The 23,135-nt window shown below is 34.2% G+C and overlaps 2 protein-coding genes and 1 pseudogene across 2 annotated transcripts; all 3 read left to right on the plus strand.

Annotated features, from left to right (window-relative positions):
• The first annotated feature begins 2,576 nt into the window (after positions 1–2,576).
• On the plus strand, positions 2,577–5,659 carry LOC120126844 (zinc finger CCCH domain-containing protein 3-like). Its single transcript, XM_039144913.1, has 3 exons — positions 2,577–2,648; positions 5,208–5,377; positions 5,507–5,659. The coding sequence occupies exons 1-3, from the start codon at positions 2,585–2,587 to the stop codon at positions 5,657–5,659; spliced, it is 387 nt and encodes a 128-aa protein (XP_039000844.1). The 5' UTR covers positions 2,577–2,584.
• A 7,954-nt stretch (positions 5,660–13,613) lies between these two features.
• LOC120126812 lies at positions 13,614–15,613 on the plus strand (annotated as a pseudogene).
• Positions 15,614–20,442: 4,829 nt separating this feature from the next.
• LOC120126845 (homeotic protein female sterile-like) lies at positions 20,443–22,720 on the plus strand. The gene is made up of 3 exons (XM_039144914.1): positions 20,443–20,580; positions 20,671–20,876; positions 22,019–22,720. Exons 1-3 carry the CDS (start codon positions 20,463–20,465, stop codon positions 22,568–22,570), a joined length of 876 nt encoding a protein of 291 aa, XP_039000845.1. The 5' UTR covers positions 20,443–20,462; the 3' UTR covers positions 22,571–22,720.
• Positions 22,721–23,135: the final 415 nt, after the last annotated feature.

Genomic DNA, 23,135 nt, shown 5'->3' on the forward strand with positions numbered 1-23,135 from the left:
TCTTCCTAGGATGATTATTGATTAGGCTTACTCTACAGGACTTATAAATTTAGTTAACTATTAATGTTCTACTTTTTACTATTTGTTTGTGATTCACGAACCATCTGTCCAGATTTATTTGGCGTGGGCCTTTCTTTGACTTTTTTATTAATAATTGTTGTTGAGGGTGAGATAAATCTGATTTGGTTGAATATATTTTTCAAAAATTCATTTTAATTCACTTCAGTTAGATTCTTAATTTATATTAATTTCTATTTTATTTTGATAAAATGATTTTTTAATAACTTTCAAATGAAAACCTTTGTTTTGTTACAAGTAGACGTAAAGGAAGGGTCGATCTTTTTGGGTAGTAAGGTCCTAAAGAATTGGCTCTAGCCATTTAGCATAAACGGACCAACCTCCTAAAAAAAAGAGATTCATCCGTTTATTTGAAGAAACGATCATTTAAACTTTTTTTAAATTGAAAGATGTATTTTACGTTTAAACTTGTTGAACTTCGAATTGGATAATAGAGCATAACTAATATTAATAAGAAAGATTAACGAGTTCTCTAAATATACAGTCCTAGCGGTAATATTATATTGATTATAGAACATTGGTGATGTCGTCGTATCAAGTAATTAAATTTATTAATTTTATTATGAATATATTTATACAGTCGTAGTGGTACACATGCTTATACAACCTTGGCGACACATGTCTTTTATACGACATTCATGATATAAGTACGGTTGAAATACCTCATTATCGATTATTTATTTGTGCACGTATGTTTTTTTTAAATATATTCGATGTACAAGTAAACAAAATGATATATGATAAAATGACTAATATGAATATGATTTGAGTATGGATATTGAATAAGGGTTGATTACATGTCTTAATGTAACGTGTAGTAGTATCGGAGTATGAGTTTGAACATGTGTTAGTTATACTAATGTTTGATGTATGCATGTGTGAGTTAATAATAATATCATTTTAAAAATGGTATGGTTCATGAATAACGGCTATATGATGTGCCCGGTATATTAATGAAATAAATGAAGCACGCTTGGTAATTTTGTTGGTAATGAATATATTGTGATTAAACTACATATAAGAGGAATAAGGGACTCCTCAAAGAACATAGAATCATTTATTTGTTTAATTATTGACATATATTTTTTTAGTCAGTCAATTCAGATGGAGTATTGTAGAGATCTATTTTGATGATGACTATTCTAACTCAGTTTGCTCTATTCATAATGTCAGAATTGAGAATATTAACTTTGCTTAAAAAATTAGTGTCTCATACCATTAAACCAATTGATTGTTGGTAAATCATATAACATTTTAATTTTAAACATTATATGCAACTTTAAATTTTTTTTTGAATTTTTTAAATGTATTGTTTATATTTCAACTCTTACCTTATTTATAAATTGTAATATAATATATATTTAGATTCATGTTTCTTTATTTATATTAAAATAGTATATATGTAAATGTGGCATTGAAATGATAATATTAAATGCAAAAGCTAACTTTCATCTAACCACCGGTATAGATGATTTTGAGATATTTTGCATTGAAATGTGGCCTTTCTGTTTTTTTTTTTAAAATTTTCGTAAAGGAGAATAAATAAATAAATTTAAAGAGATTTCGCGTAGTGTTTGAAATACTACTAAGTAATAATATATGAATGAAAAGACAAGTTTACCCTTATAACTGATGTTATTGTTTTGTTTTTCCTGTGTGAATGGCCGACTATGGGTCCCACCCGCACAAAATCTACTGGCCCAGACGGCACCATGCTGACGTCGACGACTTGTCGTATTTCGTTTTTTCTCTCCACGGAAATCAGTAAATAATTTATATAAAATATTCACGATACTGTTTAATGGAGTTAAGATAAAGGACTGAAAAGACAATTATGGTATATCATGATACGGTATTTTAATTATAATAATAAATTTATATTTAAATGTATATTTAAAGATTAAAGTAGATAGAGATATTAAAATGCTTTAAATACAGAATTAAACACATGGTGTGGCCTGGTTTTTATTTTCCAACAACAAACCACACGTTGCGGATAATAATATTAATTAACTGAGAAAGGGGTTGTTGCACTTGCGCCTTATGTGGACAAATTGGCAATAATGTCTTTCACTTCGCTAAAACCTAGCTGAAAGAAATTTTTGTCATTTGGAAGCTTGCTTGGAATCCTTGTAAAAAAGAATACATTTTTTCTTTCTACACACAAATATGAAAATCCTAAATTTCCACTTACATCACTAAAAGGAGAATCATATATATATATATATATATATATAAACAAAATCGAATTGGAATATTTTCTATGATTTCGCTTTTTTATTAGTCATATTCTCTTCCTTATTCCACAAGGAAAAAAATAAGAAACATCTCTCTTTTCACTCTTGATCTTCACAATCTTCTTATTTAAATCCTTCTCGCTTTTGAAATTCATGAAAGAGAATTGTTTTGATTTATGCATATGAATTGAAATTGTTTTTTTTTTCTATTGTTGATCGTTTGATTGGAAAGGAAGAAACGGTTTCATAAATTCGCTGCCATGAAACCGATGCCTGATAATCAGAAAATTCAGAGCAACGGTGTCTCGAATCAATGCTCTGATAACATTGTAGGTAGTGCTCGATTCTTTCCATAATCCTTTGTTACTTCAAATATAGGAAGATCTGATGCCTCATTTATATTTTATCTGCTTGTTAATTTAATTGTTTTTCTACTTTGAGAATATTTTCTTTGTGATGATCATTCTTCATTCTGATTGTAGTACCCCAAATATCATATTAGAGACTTTATTGAAAAGATTTAAAATTGAGTATTTATTTGAATAAATGATAAAATGTGAGAAAATAATTTGGAATAGTATTTTAAACTAATTTGTAATAATGGATGGATAAATATGATATTTTGGTCCTTTAAGGGGAAATGAATTTAAAATTCATTTTTATTAGAGTACTAAAAGTATAAGAAAAAGGGGCAAGTGAAAAACACTAAGTTATCTATTCTTCTTCTCTGTGTAAAGGCTCTCCTCCATAGCCAAAGGTAAGGTTTTATTTAGCTAACTTTTCCTTTCGTTTTTGGTTTTTTTAATCTTTGAATATTATAGAGACTTAAGGAAGGATTAAATAAGATTAAAACTAAAAGATGGATGAAGTATTTAAGATGTAAGAAAATGGGTTTTTGAATGATATGTTAAGATATGAGTTTTTATTGATGTTTACTAGTATATTTGACTTCTCAAAGAAGTAAATAAGAGATTAGAAGCATTGGATAGGTTTAAAAACAAGTTAGAAAAAGTAGTATGATTATTGGATTGGAATGTTCTTTGGAGATTGTCAATGTTTTAAGGAACTAAATGAAGGGAAGTTAGTTGGGATAAGTATAAATGTTTAATAGTATTGTTGGGAGTAAACATAAGGAAATTTGACCAAATTTGGGAAAGAATCAGTCTGAAAAATGGAAAATCTGGGCAAGGTATTGGTACTGGAAGAACAATATCGATACTATATGTTAAATTTGGGGAAATCAGTTGAACGGTATCGATACTAATGTACTAGTATCGATACTGAAGTGAGTATCGATACTAAGAAAAAGGTATCGATACCTAGGAATCCTAAAGGTAGAAATGATATCGATACTGAAAAGGAGTATCGATATCATAGTATATAAGTATTAATACTAGGAGAAAAGTATCAATACCATGGATCCAGAATGTAGAAATGGTATCGATACTGAAAGGGAGTATCGGTACCATAGTATAGAAGTATCGATACCATGGTAGGAGTACTGATACTATTGAGCCAAAAATTTTAAGATAGGTTGAGATTTTTATATAAAATTAAATGATAGTACTTTTGAGTATTTTTAAAGTATAAATGTTAGGGAATATACTAACATTTGGTATGGTATGTGTCTTTAATGGATGTTTGAGTAGATCGTAATTAAGCTCCCGAGTCAAGCAAACCGAAAGGCAAAGATAAAGTCGTTGAGTAGTCGGATTTGCATTTTTGGATATAATAGTTAGGCAGGCCAGGTGAGTGCATTTATTATGTACTTATATGTTATGATAGTCATAGATGTATTTTGCTTAATGTGTGTATTGCATTTACCCAATTAGCACTATGTGTGCAACCTAAGAATTTCATAATAAATTTATGAATTTCCGTATTGACACTATTTGTGCAACCTAAGAAATTCATAATAAGTTTATGAATTTTCGTATTGGCATTATGTGTTCAACCTAAGAAATTCATAATAAGTTTATGAATTTCCGTATGAATTTCCGTATTGGCATTATGTGTACAACCTAATAAATTCATAATAAGTTTATGAATTTCCTTATTGACACTGTGTGTTTGCAACCTAAGAAATTCATAATGAATTTATAAATTTTCGTATTGGTATTAAATGTGCATCCCACGTAATTCTTAATGAGGTGGTGAATTATTGTATTGACACTACGGTTGCAAACTATAGAATTTATAATGAAATTAAATAGTTAATTGATATTTGAATTGTTGAAATATACTCGTGTTTAGAATTTACCTTAAGACTATTATGCCTCACTAAGTGAATTTCACATGTAGGTTTTAATACGAGCGGAGTAAGAAGTTCGTCCGACATCACAAATCAAAGAGCGCCTCATCAGTAATTGTACGGCAACCATGTTTATTTTTTATGTATTTAGTTGGCATGTAATAGACTTAGGAATAATGCTCTTAAAAGTATTTGATTTACAATGATGTAAAAATATAAAATGTTTGAACATTACTTTTTGTTTACCTATGTAAGTTTAATGAATGTTTTATTATTATTAAATTAAAATAATTTATCAAAATAAACAAAATTTTACGGATTTTCAAAGGAGTAAATATTTTAAAAATGACGTGACATATGTATCTCGTGTACGGAAAGATATACGTGAAATGGGTGTTACAGTGATCATTGTTTCAATTTCTTTTAAAAAAATTAAATTCTTATTCATAGTTTTCTATATCTAGCTTTAATAGTTTTTGAAGTATCTAAAACGTTGTTTTTTCAACAACAAAATTTACCGTGTTACTTGATTTAGTAATTTTTATTTAGTTGTTAAATGTGATAATCAAGATGTATTTTCCCCTTTTGAGAGATTATAGCTTTGGATAATTTTTTGTTTCCGTCTTTCCTTACTGTTTCAGAAGCAATTTTGCGGTTGAAAATTAATGATAATAATCAAGAGGTGGGTGTTTCTAAATCAGCCTCGTTCCCTGATCGTCCTGGTGAACCGGATTGTTCTTATTATTTAAGAACTGGATTATGTGGTTATGGAAATAACTGTCGTTTCAATAATCCGACATTTGATGTTAAGGTATTGATGTTTTTGTACAAGTGACTGATCATTAATGATGTAAAATGAGTGGATTCAGATCTGGCCTTTAAGATATACAAAAAGTTACTCTGCGGTTGTAGCTGCTGATTTTGTTAGTATTTGGTGCAGGCTGGCCAATATAGAAAAGAACTCCCTGAAAGAGCTGGACAGCCAGATTCAGCCATCATCTCATTTCCGATTAATGAATTGCTATATAATTGCCTTCTCTGGATGATGATATTTACACGAGTTGTAACAATATGTGCGAGAATGTTAACTTGATATATGGCAAAATGAAGTTTTCTGGTTATGCCACCAGTCGTGACTTTTTTTTTTTTGGATAAGTAGAATTGCATTTATTCAAAAGAATGCAGCCAAGCTGCTACAAACAAAACAAGCCACTATATCAGACCCCAATCTATACACAATTGCCTATTTACAATATCAATTCTATTCATGGGGCTCCTATACAATTTAATTCTCACAGATTCTTTAACACAACTAACAACAGTATCAACCGAGTGATGCATCCCTCGAAACTGCCTACGATTCCGCTCCTCCCAAATACAGTAGATAAAACCAGTCCATGCAACTTGAGCATATGCACCAGCAAGGATTTGCCTTTAAGATTCAGCAACAACCATTGCAGAAGATTATTCCATCCAAGAGACGCCTGGTTAAGGCCACACAGAAGCAAGATAGCACACCAAGTTTCATTTGCAAGGTACACTCAGAGAATATATGATTACGGGTTTCCAGACCAGAACTACACAGACCACAAACACCATCTGTAGCTATACCAAATCTAGCTAATCTGTCCTTTGTAGGCAATCTATCCAAGATTTCCATCCATGTAATCAGAGAAAATTTTGGAACATGGCCAGGGAACCATACAAGGCGATGCCAGCAAACCTTTTCACCCCTACTTCGAATCCTATCCCATATCCACCTGGCTTTGATTTGATCCCAATTACTGTTGGAGCAGAATAAACTCGCAGCTTCATTCCTCATCTTAAGCAACCTAGCTATGATCCAACTAAAGTGAGCCTTGTATTCAACATTTCAGAAATCAACAGTTCTGAAACAATAGGCATTTAACCAAGCAATCCAGAGAGAACCATCACCTGCCAATATTTTTTTGATAAGTAGGAGGCAACAAGCTTTACTTCAGTCAGTCAGACTTCTTAACCCCAAGCCTCCCTCAGATTTCAGGGAGCAAATCTGGTTCTAGCAGACCCAGGCACCTCTAGCTGAGGAATCACTACCTTTCCAAAAGAATCTCATGCACAATCTTTCCACGTCTCTTATGACCCTTTTAGGCAAAATGAGGTGCCTACTCCAGTATCTAAAGACACTAAATAGGACAGATTTGATGAGCTGAAGCCTGCCCCCATAGCTCAGCTTCCTATCAGACCATTTGCCAAGTTTCTCTTTAATCTTAGTCAATAGAGCATAGCAGTCCTTACAATAAAGCTTTCTAGTGACCAGAGGTACCCCAAGATACTTAACAGGAAGCATCCCAACTTTAAATCCAGTACCAGATTGAATTAGTTGAAGAACAGGGTCAGTTAAGCCACAAGCAAAGAGCTCAGTTTTCTGGGCATCAAGCCTAAGACCAGATAGATCATAGAAAGCCTCTAAAGTTCAATCAATCAAACTAGGCTATGTATCCTTGAATTCATCCTCTCGACTGCTATTGCTAACCAACTTATTGCATGTACCACAAATAACCAAAAATTTGCTCTCGGTGTCAAAGCTTACTAGGGATAATAATGTCTTTCTTGAGTTTCATGCACATGAATGCTTTGTTCGTGATGAGAAGTTTGGAGTAGTTTTACTTCGAGGCCGAGAAGATGGTGGTCTATATTTCTTTGGTGTGCAGTTTGTAGTTGCTAATGGTGCTAGGGCAGAAATTAATTCAACACAGTTGTCAAAAAATGAGTATGATTTGTGGCATCAGCGGTTATGACATCCCTCGCATGATAGCCTAATTAAAGTGTGTCAATAGATGAATGTAAAACTTCCTTCAAGAAATAATAGTTCAACTTGTGTTGCATGCCATATGGGAAAGAGCCATAAATTACCCTTTCCTGACTCTAATTATGTGTATGACACTCCGTTTCAGCTGGTTTTTACAGAATTGTGGGGGCCCTCTCATGTGGTCTCCAATGGCTACAAATAGTATGTAACTTTTGTGGATGCATGTACAAGGCACTCTTGGTTGTATATGTTGCATGATAAATCTCAAGCATTTGTTGCATTTAAAATGTTTCAGCAGATGATCAAGACTCAATTCGATCTACCTATAAAAGTAGTCCAAAGTGAATGGGGAGGAGAATATAGAAGCTTATCAAGGCATTTACTTCATTGTGGCATTGATCATCACTTAACATGTCCACATACATCAGAACAAAATAGAGTAGTTGAACGTAAACAACATCATGTGATTGAACTTGCCCTGGTTCTGCTTGCACAAGCCTCATTGCCATTCAAATTCTGGGCATATGCTATTGTTACAGCTGTATATTTAATCAACAGGCTTCCTACACGGGTTTTAGAAGGGATATCTCCTTTTGAAAAGTTATTTCAAAAGAAACATGACTATAGACAGCTAAAGGTGTTTGGGTGTTTGTGTTTCCCTCATTTGAGACCTTATATAAAGTACAAGCTTGAATTTTGGTCTAAACCCTATACGTTTTTAAGGTATAACCCACAACATAAAGGTTTTCAATGTATTGATTCCACTGGTCGAATGTATACATCCAGACATGTAGTCTTTGATGAGCTACAGTTTCCTTTTGCAAAATTGCATGAGAAGGTATCTAATGAGTATAATACTCATGCTTCATCTAGTTCTTTGCAGATTGTGGCAGTTGTTCATAAATTTCAGCATGTGCTTGCTGAGGGTTATGATAATAATTCTATGACCAACAACAGTCCAGCAACAGTGTCAAGTAATTACTTCAGTTCTAATGTGGCAGCAACGAGCAATAGTCAGAATGAAGCACAAGAAGATGTGGTTGATAGTTCGAGTGCTACACAAAATGATGCTACACAAGATGATGATGCACATGAAGAAACTGTTGTTCCACAGTCTGTTAATGAGTGCACTCCAAGTGAAGGTGTCAACTCTGATATGCCCACAAATACACACCACATGATGACCAGAAGCAAATGTGGTGTGTTTAAGCCAAAGGTGTATGTTAGTTCAATTGTTAATGAAGAACCACGTGATGTGTATAAGCTTTAACATCACTAAGGAGGAAAGAAACAGTTCAAGCAGAATTCGATGCTCTACTGACAAACAACACTTGGACTCTTGTCAAGTTACCTGAGGATCGCACTGCTGTTGGCTGTAAGTGGTTATTTCGAATAAAAAAGAACCCTAATGGGTCTGTTCAAAGGTATAAAGTCAGATTAGTGGCAAAGGGTTATTTGCAAGTTCCAGGTTATGACTTCAAGGATACTTACAACCCTATTATCAAGTTTTCTATATTGAATATTGTGCTGTCAATTGCAGTGACAAGGAAGTGGTGCATTAGACATGTTGATGTAAACAATGCTTTCTTAAATGGTAAGTTAGCAGAGGATGTTTTTATGCAACAATCACCTGGATTTGAAAAATATGCTGTTGATGAAAGTGTTCTTGTGTGCAAACTAAATAAGGCATTATACGGTCTTAGACAAGCACCGAGGAATTGGCATGATAAACTCAAAACAAGCTTAATTCGATTGGGGTTTACTGAATCCAAGGCTGATGTTTCTTTATTTGTTAGAATTGATGCAGACTGTCGTATATACATACTTGTGTATGTCGATGACATTATAATTACAGGTGACTCATCACCTAGTATTGATAGTATTGTTCATGCTTTGAGTCGTGATTTTTCTTTGAAGGATCTAAGGAGCCTGGCCTACTTCTTGGGAATTAAGGTTAAACGTACAGAAGAGGCGATGTTACTATCTCAACGCAAATACATTATTGAATTGCTGGAAAAGATATGCTTGTTGAATGCCACACCTACAGTTACTCCAATGATTGGAGCCTCGAAAATGACTCAGGAAGTTGGTGCATTATTAAGCGATGCTCGTGAATATAGAAGCATTGTTGGAGCTCTTTTGTATGTATGCCATACAAGACCTGATATAGCATTCAGTGTCAATAAAGCAACACAATTCATGCATGCTCCACGTGAATTACATCTAGCTGCTGTTAAAAGAATACTCAAATATCTGGCCAGTACTCTAAACTATAGCCTAACTTTTTCGAGCAATGATGTTTCACAAGATGTTGTAGCATTTACTGATGCTGACTGGGGTGGCAGCTTGGATGACAGGAGGTCCGTCTCTGGTCATGCAGTATTTCTTGGTCACTGTCTTGTGATTTGGTGTTCTAAGAAGCAGAAAATCATTTCGAGATCTACCATGGAAGCTGAGTATCGAATTATAGCTGATGCTGCTGTAGAAGTAATGTGGATGAGTTCATTGTTATGTGAGCTTGGCGTTAAACATCGAAACATGCCCGTTGAGTGGTGTGATAACACTAGTACTGTGGCCTTAAGCACCAATCCTGTCTATCATTCACGATCCAAACTTGTTGATATGGATGTACATTTTGTGCGTGAAAAGGTTGCAGCAAATCAGCTTCAAGTCAATTATGTGCATGCATCTCACCAAGTAGCAGATGGTCTTACAAAGCCACTTACAAAATGAGCATTTGAACTATTTCGAGAGAAGATGTGTGTGTTATCTTATTAAAAGCAGAAGATGATGAAGCGGGGTGAATATTGGAATATGTATTCTAGAATACTCAGAGTTCTAGAATATGTTGGATAGTGTGCATGTGTTCCTATTGTATGAGTGAGTGAGCTGTTATGGTTGTTGAGGGATGTTAGATTCTGTTATGAAAGTTATTATAGAGATTGAGTAAACTTGAAGGCACAGCTTCTATATAAGCTGGTTGCAATGTAATTGAAATATTGAGCAATGAAAATAAACTGATAATATTCATTGTACTTCACGTTTTCAACACCTTATAACTTAGTGAATCCAACCGAGTCAGGTTCTAGTGGACAACTGCTCTTGGATGCTTCAAATTTTCCTGAAAGACCTGATCAACCAGAATGTCGGTATTACATGAACACTGTCACTTGCAAATATGGATCTGATTGCAAGTACCATCATCCAAAGGAAATGATTGCAAATTCAACAATAAATGGCATTGGTCCACTCTGGCTTCCTTCAAGACCTGTAAGTTTCCTGTCTAATTTGCACATGGTCAGGTATCTAACTGGATATTCATTAGGTTGAGTCTGTTCGATTGCATTGATCATTATTGGTTTGGCTGCCATATATATATATATGTTTCGTTTTGCCAAATAATTGTTTTAATTTTTCATGTTCTTCTACATGTAGGGCAAGCTGTATGTTCTAGCTACACTATGTATGGATATATATATACATACATTTCTTTTTGCCAAATAATTGTTTTAATTATTCCGTGTTTTTCTACATGTAGGGGCAAGCTTTATGTTCTAGCTACACTATTTATGGACTGCAAATATGGGCCTACTTGCAGATTTGATCATCCTTATGTTGGATATCCTTACAACTATGGCCTAAGCCTTCATCTGTCTTCGATTCATCTGCTCTAACATATCAAAGAATGTCACCAACAGCCCATTTGTCTGAAACTCCTTTGCCATCAAAGCTTACTGATTGGACAGGGAACACTGAATCTGTGAGTAAGAAACATCAGAACACGGAGATGAAGAATTCCGATGATCCTGCTGAGCAGGCTGCTTTAACACATTCTTTGCAGATTTCTTCGAAAAATTCACAGGATGATTAAACTGATTTAATCTATCATTTCGTTATCTTTTAACTTGTTTCTTTTGTTAATTGATACCTGTGAGCCGGCTGACTGCTATAGGTAGTTTAAATATTCACTACGAGCAAAACTCTGGGGGGCGGGAAGACATTTTCCTTTTTTGTTGTGAATAAAACGCAGGTGAAAGTTATAAGATCGTTTTCCTATCTTGGATATTATCACTCAGGATTACTGCTTTTATATTGATAGTAGTTAGAATGATTTTGGTTTGATCATATGATGGTTGCTGAGCCTTAGAAGCTTAGCCGGAATTGAATCTGTTAGGAACCGATGGTTGGATGGAATTGTGCATTTCCAAACGTCTGGGGCTTTGTGAGAGGACAAAACCACTTTGTATGACATTTGAACAGTCTGGGAAGTCTGTTTTCGCCCTTTTGCTGTTATTTTTTCTGCTTTAACATTGACTTTAGTAACAATGGATGACTTCATGTCCATTTATAGGAGCCTGGATTTTTGTTAGTCGTGTATCTCCAAGAATTGAGTTCACGCGGGTGAAAAATTATGGTATGGTTTGGTCTGTTCTGGTCCTAGTAGAGTGATCTGAACCAAAGCTAAATGTTTGTTATGACTCTTTGGTAGCAGGTAGCTCCTCTGGATCCAATAAAACGATTATCAACGAGGATAGAAATCTGTAGCCTGTCAGATCACATATGAACTGATCCACGGATAGAGTGGTGCATAAAATGTTGGTTTGATTCAAAGAAAACATTTCAGTGTTTGGTTTAGAAAAAAAAACCACAAGTTCAACGAAATGGAAAAGGCAAGTTTTCAACGTAGGAATTGTTTCTTAATTTTTCGTGCCGAGTATTGACGATCAAATCAATCACTGCAATCAGTGTTAATGATTGACGATATGTAAATTGAGTGTCTTACTCTTATTTCTGCTTCGTCGAACTGTCCTACCTTTTTTAAGTAGATTTTTGCTATTGAGTCTCTTTAACAGAGGCTACGTATATATATAATTAAATTAATTAAAACGAGGACGGTAAATGAAGAAATAGTGTTAATACCGTAAACATATTTTTAATGAAAATCTCCGAATAATAGTAAATTGATACCTTCCTAAAATAATAATAATATTTTATTTTTCTTAAAATGTAATATCCTTTTCATCGACTTCACGGCAAAGGCATCCATAACTCTGTAACGCATCCTCTTCAACATTAATTTCAAATAACCTCAGTAGGACCGCTTGCTAAATAGCCATCATTGTTAGCGGCTACATCCTTTTTTTTATTAAGCGAAAAATATTTACACTTCAAAATAAATGTCATAATTTGAATTTATATAAGATGAGATAATATAAGTATTTTGATCACTTCATCAATTAAATTAATTAAAATTTTGTTTATGTAATTATATAAAATTTAAATTTATATATCACTTTACATATTTGATTAAAACTAATGTATAATTTTAATATTTGATTCTCATTTTAATTCAAAGTAAGTCATTGATTACCTTTTCTTACATTTTAGTACTATTTTATAGACCGGCTTATAGACCGGCTTGAATTAAATTGAAGTTTGAAAAAGAAAGTATTAGAATCTTGACCTAAACTTAAATTAAGTTGATCTGATTATTCAATATTTTATTAATTAATAAAATAAAAAAAATATTTTTAAATTAAATAAATTTATTCTCATTAGATTTAAAGAAAATATTATAAAATAGTTCGAGTGAAATTAACCTGAATAAAGAAAATCTATCTAATATTTATTTGTCTATTGAATAAATTTATGTATTGTTTGATAATCATCAGCATTTGAGTTTATGTTTAATGATCACTTAGTCACAATTATCAGGTCCAACAGAATAAAACATCAGATATTGTAAAAAGAAAAGATTGAATTGAGATTATCATCCTCAAAACATGTTTGTTTTACATCGTTTATTTCCAAGTTAGTTTTCATATACATTGCCATCACAACGCCTCATTGATTTGACATATGATTTGTCATGCACTGACATTAGATGTGTTTCATCTCCAAAGCAAGCTGCTATTTTGGAGCTACGTTTTCAGTATCCTCTGATGGAGACAAACGAAAAACAATATATGTCATAGAATGTTATTTTCTTTTCTGCAAATATGGTTATTCTCTTCAAATAAAAACACTGTGAATTAGAATTGTTAATTAAGGTATCGTGGCAGTTTGGGAAATCTTTCAAAAGTTTATGCATCAAAATTTTGAAAAAAATGGCCCGTTTGATTCCTTGTTATAGATCAATTTGTTTGTCTGTTGACAAATTGATGATCTCAATATGTGAATGCTTTGATTTTGTTCTTATTTGGATTTTCCGCTACTATAAAATTGCAGCAAACATTGGGGGTTGTTGAAACAGATATAAAAAACATATATTATGGAGGTAGCCAACAGTGTAATAACATGCATTATAATTCTACTGGTTCTTCTCTGTGGTCAGAAGCTGGAAATAGAAAAGCCTTGAAAGCTCAAGAGACTGGTATTGGGATGGTTGCAATGGCTCCTTCATCTGATGAAGGTATTTGCAAATCAATGGTGGAAACTCATGGTTATGAATGTGAAGAACACACGGTAAGCGAGTCCCTGTGTATTTATCAAGAAGATATCAACCGTTGGATTTTCCTCGGTTTAATGGAAGTTTCTTATTGGGGTTTTATAGGTAACTACGGAAGATGGTTACATTCTCAGTGTGCAAAGAATTCCCATGGGTCGGTCAGGTGGGACACGAGGAACAGGAACCAGACCACCAGTTCTGTTACAGCACGGGCTCTTAATGGTTTCTTGTTTTATCATGTTTCTGAGATTCTAATGCAATGAATTTCCGCAAAAAAAATATGTATATTTGACAAGGGTTTTGCATGATGTCAGGATGCCATAACGTGGCTGTTATTGCCTCCGGAACAATCTTTGGCACTTGTCTTGTCGGATAATGGCTACGATGTCTGGCTTGCTAACTCACGTGGAACAAAGTACAGCAAAGGCCATACATCACTCAGTCCTAACGATCCGGTAATTGTTTCACTTTTTTTTTCTCATTATGTTTTCAAGCTTTCTGTTATGGGTTTTGATCATTAGGTTGATTGATTCTTTACTGATTTTTAGGGTTACTGGGATTGGTCGTGGGATGAACTGGTAGCTTATGATCTTCCTGCAACAATCCAATATGTTTATGATCAAACAGGACAAAAGCTTCACTATGTGGGACACTCGCAGGTGATTTCTTCTTCTTCTTTTCAATAGTTTCTTAAGGTGGGGCAATGGAGAAGTTTGATATTGTTTTCACTTTCAGGGAACATTGATGGCTTTGGCTGCGTTCTCAAAAGATGAGGTGTTGAACATGTTGAGATCAGCTGCTTTGCTTTGCCCTATTGCTTATATGGGTCAGTTGACTTCCCCACTTGCAAAAAATGCTGCCGACGCCTTCATTGCTGAGGTAAAACCAATTCCTAGTTTTTCTAGTTGCTGTTAAAAATTTCTTATATATTTTAGATATATTATTTATATTTTATATTGATAAGTTCCCCTAGTATAAAAATATGTCCGTCCCTGTCTATGTTCATATTGAAGACAAGAGACAACAATTTCTTTGTAATTTTCTTCTCCTTTGACAGACAGTCTACTGGTTAGGCCTCGATGAATTTGACCCACGAGGGTAAGAACCCACCTCTATTCTTTGGTGGAAATGAAAGTTCGAGTAATGTGGGATTTAAGTTCATATTTGTTTCCAATGAACAGGGAGACAGTAGTTAAACTTCTGAAAGAAATCTGCAGCAAACCAGGCGTTGATTGCACTAACTTATTGACAAGTTTTACAGGACAGAATTGTTGCTTGAACTCTTCCATAGTAAATATGTTTCTAGATCATGAGCCTCAACCATCGGCAACAAAGAACATGGTCCATCTGGCTCAGAGTAAGTAATCCATAAAACCCTTTTGAACAAACCACAAAGATTCCAGTTTTAAGAACATCTCTGCTGAAAATTTTCTGGGGTTAATTAACCAGTGATTAGGCAAGGGACCATAACGATGTACGATTACGTTGACGTGGTCGAAAATATGAAACATTATGGGCAACCGACGCCTCCGGCATACAACATGACCGGCATTCCAAATGACTTCCCTCTTTTCGTCAGCTATGGAGGGGCGGATGCTCTTGCCGATGTAAATGATGTGAAGCTGTTGCTGGGAAGTCTGAAAGATCATGATGGAGACAAGTTTGTGGTTCAGTATAGAGATGATTACGCTCATGCGGACTATGTCATGGCAGAAAATGCTAAACAAGATGTATATGATCCTTTAATTGCCTTCTTTAGGCTACAGTAGTCAATATATATACACAGAGAGAGAGATTAAAAGAAAAAGCTTCAATCGATCTGCTTTTTTTCTTCTTTTCACCTTTAGTTAACTGTATGCAGTATTAATTGAAGATCCCATTATTTACAAGTCTAGAGAGCAGTACTGAATCTATTGATCACAGAAATCATAAATTATAAAGTTATACAGTAAATTATATATTATATAATCAGTATTCGAGTATGTAAATCATAAACTATATGAAGTGTGAACAAACAATTTGGTGCGCACTTACGAGAACATTGGAAGTGGCGTTGTCGTAGACGGTCCAGGCAGAAGCTAAGGTAACACGGTGGCGAAATCCGAGATACTATATGCAGGATCGAGGTAAGCAGGAATGTCCCCTTTTAGACCAAACGCCTACAAGATGAAGTCGGTTTCGATTTTGCCATGGCAAAACCTTACCGCACCATTGAAATCACGACCATAAGGCTTTATATTGATCCTAGCAATGGTGGGGATATAACTGCTGTTCCCGACATCGAGCACGAGTCCCCGAACACTATGATTACCGGGACTTTGCCCCATTTATATAGTTAGTTCAATACAAGTTAAATATTTTCTTTTATTAGTATGAGAAGATTATAATATAATATCTATTTAAAATTTTCTTAGTCAATTGACAACAAATGTATACATACCCTACAGACATGCAGTTGCACAACTCGGGATGTCAAGCGAGAATAACACTCCTTTTTACACTCAGGTAACTTAATGGGTCCAAAGTTAAATTTTGTATATAAAAAGGTTGATAAAGTTATTATCCGTGATTGGTATGCTGTCGCCGGACATATTCTCCGATAGAGCAACCGGATTTCCAAGCGTATGGCCAAGTTGACTCTCACGGACCATGCCTCCAACTCTATAACTCTCATTCACCGTCTGTTTCGCAGGTTGTATTAGAGGATACTGCTGATGTAGGGTTCCCACGCTTAGTACCAATTGTCAAGTATAGCTGTATAAGGCTTTTGTTACTGCTAAATTTTAGCAAAAGAAATGAGTAGATTTCTTTACAAATGAAGCAGATCGAAAAAGGCGAAAACATTGATATTGAAATTACAATTAATGAATCTATATATATGAATGAACAGCATGCATGAAAAAGAGAGGTGTAGTACGTGGTTGCAGAGAAATGAAACATGTATGCTAATAAGAAAACATAGCTAAAAGAGGTGGAATGAGATGATCGGAGATGATTTTGTTGGTCTTTTCAGTGGGATGGAAAGCATCCCAGAATACATATTTATTGGCTTCACTGCATGTAAATGGATTGTACTGATTACATAGGTAACTCATCTCGAATGTCCCCGTCGAACAACACGCCACTCCCGTCACCTCAAACCCTGCAAATAACATTTCTCTTTTTATTCGCAGGATCCTCTAAAATATAATACCCGATTACAAAAACGCTAAATGATGTGATCCATTTTAATCCAATCGTATTGCAGAAGATTTTATACTATTTTAATTAGTTTTCAAGTGACTATAGTTAATGCAAAAATGATCAAAGAAGTGGTCCAATGAGCCCATTAACATCTTTCCTTTGCCGGTACAGTCAATATATAAACGAAAATGCAATGAAAGAGAAACTTACCGAACTGAGAAGGTTTCGTGATAATTTGATAGAAAATACCATACGCAGGTGCAGATACCATTCGCAATCCAGGAAGTTGTTTGTTCAGTTTTACCACCAGCCCTTCCAATTTCCTGTTGAATTCGGATGCTTCATTGTTGTAATCGGGTACACAGTCGTTTTGGCCTAGGAAGTTACCGGGTCGACCTGAATCTAGTCGAATTCATACTAATATGGATGATCACCAAAGAGAGTAAGGTCAACCGAGACTTTGTGGGCAGTGCAGAGGTGAAGGTCATAACAGAAAATATTGTCCACATCTTTTAAAATATCGAGCTAGATGCTAAAAATAGGCGTTACAAAATATTATGTACTGTAAAACCCCTAGTTCCAAACTATTAGTAAAAATTTTATTTCTTTTTCAAGGATCAAGAGTAATCTCTGGAAAACCACTAGTTATTCAATGATTATCGGTAGAACCTTTGTAATTTTTAAATAAATCTAGTCGTTTAAGACCGTTGGGCTAGACAGTATCGATACTCCTCTTTATGGTATCGAGACTACTATGTAAATTAGTATCAGTACCCCATGAGTATCGGTACCTATTTTGCATTCTGGAGTTTGACCTGTTTGGAAAATACTGGTAGTATCGATACTACCAAATGATATCGATACTTCTTTTACCTTTAGTATCGGTACCAAATGAACAATATCAATATTGTTTTTAATTGAAAATGGAGAAGACAAATTTGTAATTGACAATTTAAATTTAAATTTTAAAACTTCATTAAAGTTTTTTAATTGAGAATTTACTCAAAATTAATCATCTTGATAACTATAACTTCTCATTTTAATGATAAATAAAATTTTGAATTTTAATGAGACAATAATTAATTAATAAAGACAACGTCATTTATAAACAAAAACCATACAAATCAATATTTGAACATTTGTCATTTTTTTTATTTTTTTACATCTCTCTATAATTCGATCTTCCTTTATCTTCTTCTTCTCAATTTCTATACCTCTTTTAATTTTTCTTCCCTATCAACTAGTCGTTTGCTACGCTACTTCGGTAAATCTTCATACTTCTTCTTCTTCTCCTCTTTTATTTTCATTTTATTCTTCTTAAGCTCCTCAACTATGTACTTTATTGTCTCATTTTCCCACTCTTCATCTGAAGAATAGCTTGAATTCGAATCGTCGATCTCCGAATTGGTGTTGTGAAACTCATAAACATCGTTAGTCAAATCAATCCCAAAATTTTTCCACGACCACATATTTGATATTCTCAAGGTTTTGTCACTTCTCATACATCATAATCTTCACCCTAAACCCTTATTTATACTAAAATTTTTAAAATAGTCGTTGGAACTCGTCACACCGACGTGACGAGTATTTTTTACCGTTCCACAACGGTCACTTCACCACAAGGTAATGAAATGTATGCGTTTCGGGCCTCCAATGCTCAATCAAAGCCGATATTAGTGCCGACATCACCTTAAATCCATGAAGAAATGTCGCTCCATATAATCCGGATTGTGAAAGATATATCACCATCCGCTCATGTGGCTCTTCATTCGTCATTCCTCGATGACGAATGGCTCGTTCTTCTCGCTACTATTTGAAAATAAATTATTTAATACAATTACATAAATAATTATTATTAAAAATATCATTTCGTTAAAACTACAATGAAATAAAACAAATTAAATTTACCGTTGTCAACTCAATCGACGAAATATGAACATCATCAAGACGTAACATTTCTTCTTTTGAGGTCATTTCAACACAAAAGTTTTTTGCTCTCAATAGAATGTTTGATTACAAGTGAAAAATGAATCCAACCCAAATCTCTATTTATACTACTCTACCCAACGACTAGTTTTTTCAAATAGCCGTTGGAACTAGTCACGCCAATCTGACGAGTTCCATTGAAATTAAAAAAAAAAATCAACCGTTGAACAACGGTCAATCCAGGGGTCAAAAATTCAAATTTATACCCGTTAGAACTCGTCACACCGACATGACAAGTTCCATGGGCATTAAAATATTTTTTTACTTTTTCTTTTAAAAAAATTTAAAAAATATTTTTTATTGTCACTCGTCACGCCCATGAGCACTGTTGTAATTGCCGTAGATCTAAAATTAAAAGTTAGGAGCCCTATTCGGCCAAATAATCCACCCGCCCCAATTTGGTCCATACAAGTCCCTATAAAGTTTATAAAATAATAAATTGATAATGAAATTGGTCTCCCTGAAATGATAAAATAATGATTTAATATTTTTAACATTATAAAATTTTAAATAAATACAATGATATATTGATAATTATTCATTAAAAATACATATAATTCGATGTTGACCCAATTTTTTTATCATCTCCTAGAAAGTGGGCTTCGATGATCCATTTATGGTTTCATTATGTTGGATATATTTTGGGCTTTCATGGGCAAACCATTTCCATCTCTAATGGATGCTTCTACCGAGTTTGAGACAAACATATAATATATATAGATATACATCAATAATTTCACCCAAAAACAAATGTCAAAATCCACTTAAGTGCAATTTATGAATCGGATACAATATAATATCTTTGCTTGACAAGTGTTAGTGAGTGTAGACATTTGTGTTCCAGATTGAGTGACCTAAACAACCACGTTCAGTAGTCAAGCCATTTAATCTTAGTTTGAGAAGGCTCCTAAAATTCAAACTTCGGATAAGAGTTAAGCCACTTCTAGAAGGCCAGGCCACATGAAGTAACTTAACATTTACTGCTCTAAACTTCCATTTTCAACGTAAATACCCTAATCTCAATGCAACTTTGTCTTTATGTGCAAGTGGCCCATTAACATCTTTCCTCTGCCGGTACAGTCGATATGTAAACGAAAATGCGATGAAAGAGAAACTTACCGAACTGAGAAGGTTTCGTGATAATTTGATAGAAAATATCCTACGCAGGTGCAGAGACCAACAAAGGTAACTTTATTATTCTCTGGCTTCATATTAATATGTATGTATATTTATGTAGTGGCTAACAAGTTACAACTTACAAGCACTTTGGAGGTTGCATTGTCGTAGGTGGCGAAATCCGATATATTATAAAATTTAATAGTTTGTCCAGTCTTCAACACCCAACTACTTCGTGGGGTCGACTGCCACATTACACGTAATCAATGACATAATCCTACAGGGTCTTTCCCCTATGCATGTCGAGGCCTATAAATAGAGAAGGAGAATATATGCCTTTGTTTTGAGCATCAACAAGAAAGAAAATCAAATATGGGTTCCATTTCCAAGAGCTTCCTTCTCCTCGCTCTTTTATCTGCCGTCCTTCTTCTCATATCTTCAGAAGTGGCAGCTCGAGACCTTGCTGAAAAAACAGCTGAAAAGAAAAATGGTCAGCAGCTAGCATGGCTTCTTAATACATTTATTTATTTTTCTTCTAAAAGTGAAACATAAATGTTCAATATGGTTATCGATTTTGCAGGTGAAGTGGATGGACGTGGAGGTTATAACGGTCAACATGGTGATGGCTATGGAGTACACGATGGACATGGACACGGACACGAACACGGTCACGGCCACGGCCACGGCCACGGACATGGGCATGGACATCACGGAGGAGGCTGCTACCACGGCTGCTCCCATGCTGACGAGGCTGTGGACTCTGAAACTCATGCCGATCCTGAAAACTAAAATAACGTTTGGAAATGGGACGAATGATGTATCTAAATAAACTGGCATAGCAAATCTTACAATTTGCTTTACGTCCTAAATGGAAATGCTTCCTTAATGTAGAAATATACGAGGAAATATAAATTATATAAAATTTTATCTACTTTTGACTTCTTGGAAAGCATGCTCTTTCTCAATCACACATAAATCTTATTCTGTTTTTTTTATTATTATTGTTATTTTACTGATGAATGATAAGTGTATAATTCTTAGCGACGGTAATATATAAAGTTTTCAATCAATTTGATCTGAGTCAGTTTGAATGAATATTGGGGACAATTACATCCTAAAATTCATATAATTTAGATACTTTTTATTTTATATTGATGATTTAATTTCGCACACCTAAATTTCTAATACAATTTCTTAAAGATTCACACCTTGATATAAAATTTTATGTTCGTCCCTAAATAGATGCTTACTCCTTCACTCAAGCTCCACTCAAGTTTAGGAAGGTCTCATTTGATTTGAAATTCTATTCAAATTTTTGAAGTAAAAAATTATATTTGATTCAACTTAAATATATATAAAAATATAGAGAGGGGAGTATTATAACAACTATCTCTAAATATAAAAAGAAAATTAACTATTAGCTTGAGTTAGGTCAAGTCGAAGATTTTTACACTAAACCCTAACTTAACTTTACCTCATTTTTTTATAAAATCTGATTCGATCCGATCTAATCTCGATTTTTTTTAAATCTAATATTATTTTGTCTATTAAGTAAATATCAAATTATCATACTTATAATTTTATATATTACTAAATATCAAATGATATCACATTATAAAAATATTTGAAAAAAAAATTAATGTTATAATTATATATAAATATATATCTAAGTTACTGCTAGTAAGCGGAGATATTTGACTTGGAGATTGAGTGAAGTAAAGAACCACGTTAGCCATTTAAACTCACATTGAAAAGAGTCTCCTAAAATTCAAAGTTTGGATAAGAGTTTAGCCACTGCTAGAAGGCCAGGCCACATGAAATCACTTGACATTTATTGCTCTAAACTTCCATTTTCCACGTAAATGCCCTACTCTCCAAGTATCTTTGTCTTCACGCATTTTTCTTGAAATATAATACGATCGGAATAGTTTGTTCAATCTCCAACAGCCAACTACCTAGTGGGGTCGACTGCTACATTACAGATAATCAATGACACAATCCTTTGGATATCGAGGCCTATAAATGAGAAAGGAGGGTGCATTTGTTTTAAGCATCAACAAGAAAGAAAATCAAATATGGGTTCCATCTCCAAGAGCTTCCTTCTCCTTTCTCTTTTAGCTGTTGTTATTCTTCTCATTTCTTCTCAGGTGGCAGCTAGAGGCCTTGCTGAAACTACCACCGAGGCTGAGGTAGAAGATGCCAAGTACGGGCACATCGGATACGATGGACGTGGTGGTTATAACGGTGGGCATGGAGATCACAGAGGATATGGCGGGTATGGAGGACATGTTGGACATGGAGGTCAAGGAGATCACGGAGGGTATGGTGGGTACGGAGGACACGGTGGACATGGACATCACGGAGGAGGCTGCTACCACGGATGCTGTCGTCCGAGTTATCACGGAGGTGGTTGCAAACGGTGCTGCTCTTACGCGGGTGAAGCGGTCGACGCTGAAACTCATGCCGATCCTCACAACTAATGTTAGCCTTTAGGCATGTATGGTGTATCTAAATAAATTGGCATGGCAAATCTTACAATTTGCTATACGTCCTAAATGAAAATGCTTCCTTCATGTAGACATGTACGAGGAAGTATAGATCGAATAAAATAACTAAGATTCCTTTGAGAATACAACTCTAGAGGTATATCCCTCAGCTTATTCAAATCAAGACTAAAAGGCCATAGACTAAAAGTAATATTCACCGATCATCTTAAAGGAGCATTGTTCTTTCTAAAGAATCCATGTTTGAGAGTAAAAAAATTCTAAAATAATACTACTTTATAATTACTTTACCTTATTAAAAAAAAATCATTAGAGCCTTCACGACCCCAAACCCTATTTGCAATGGACTAAAACAAGCTGAGACTATGAGACTTTCCAATAAACCTACCAAAAACCGCATTTTCCATTGGGAAGATCCCTCAGTAATAACCTATTTAGGATGATTAACAAGAATTTTACCATTTTTCTCAACGCGTGGAAAATAGTGAAGAGATTGATTAACAGAGGTGTAAAAAAAGGGATTTGCAGTTCAAATCTTCAT

This window comes from Hibiscus syriacus, unplaced genomic scaffold (assembly GCF_006381635.1).
Source record: "Hibiscus syriacus cultivar Baekdansim isolate YM2019G1 unplaced genomic scaffold, ASM638163v2 tig00110462_pilon, whole genome shotgun sequence".
Taxonomy (NCBI): domain Eukaryota; kingdom Viridiplantae; phylum Streptophyta; class Magnoliopsida; order Malvales; family Malvaceae; genus Hibiscus; species Hibiscus syriacus.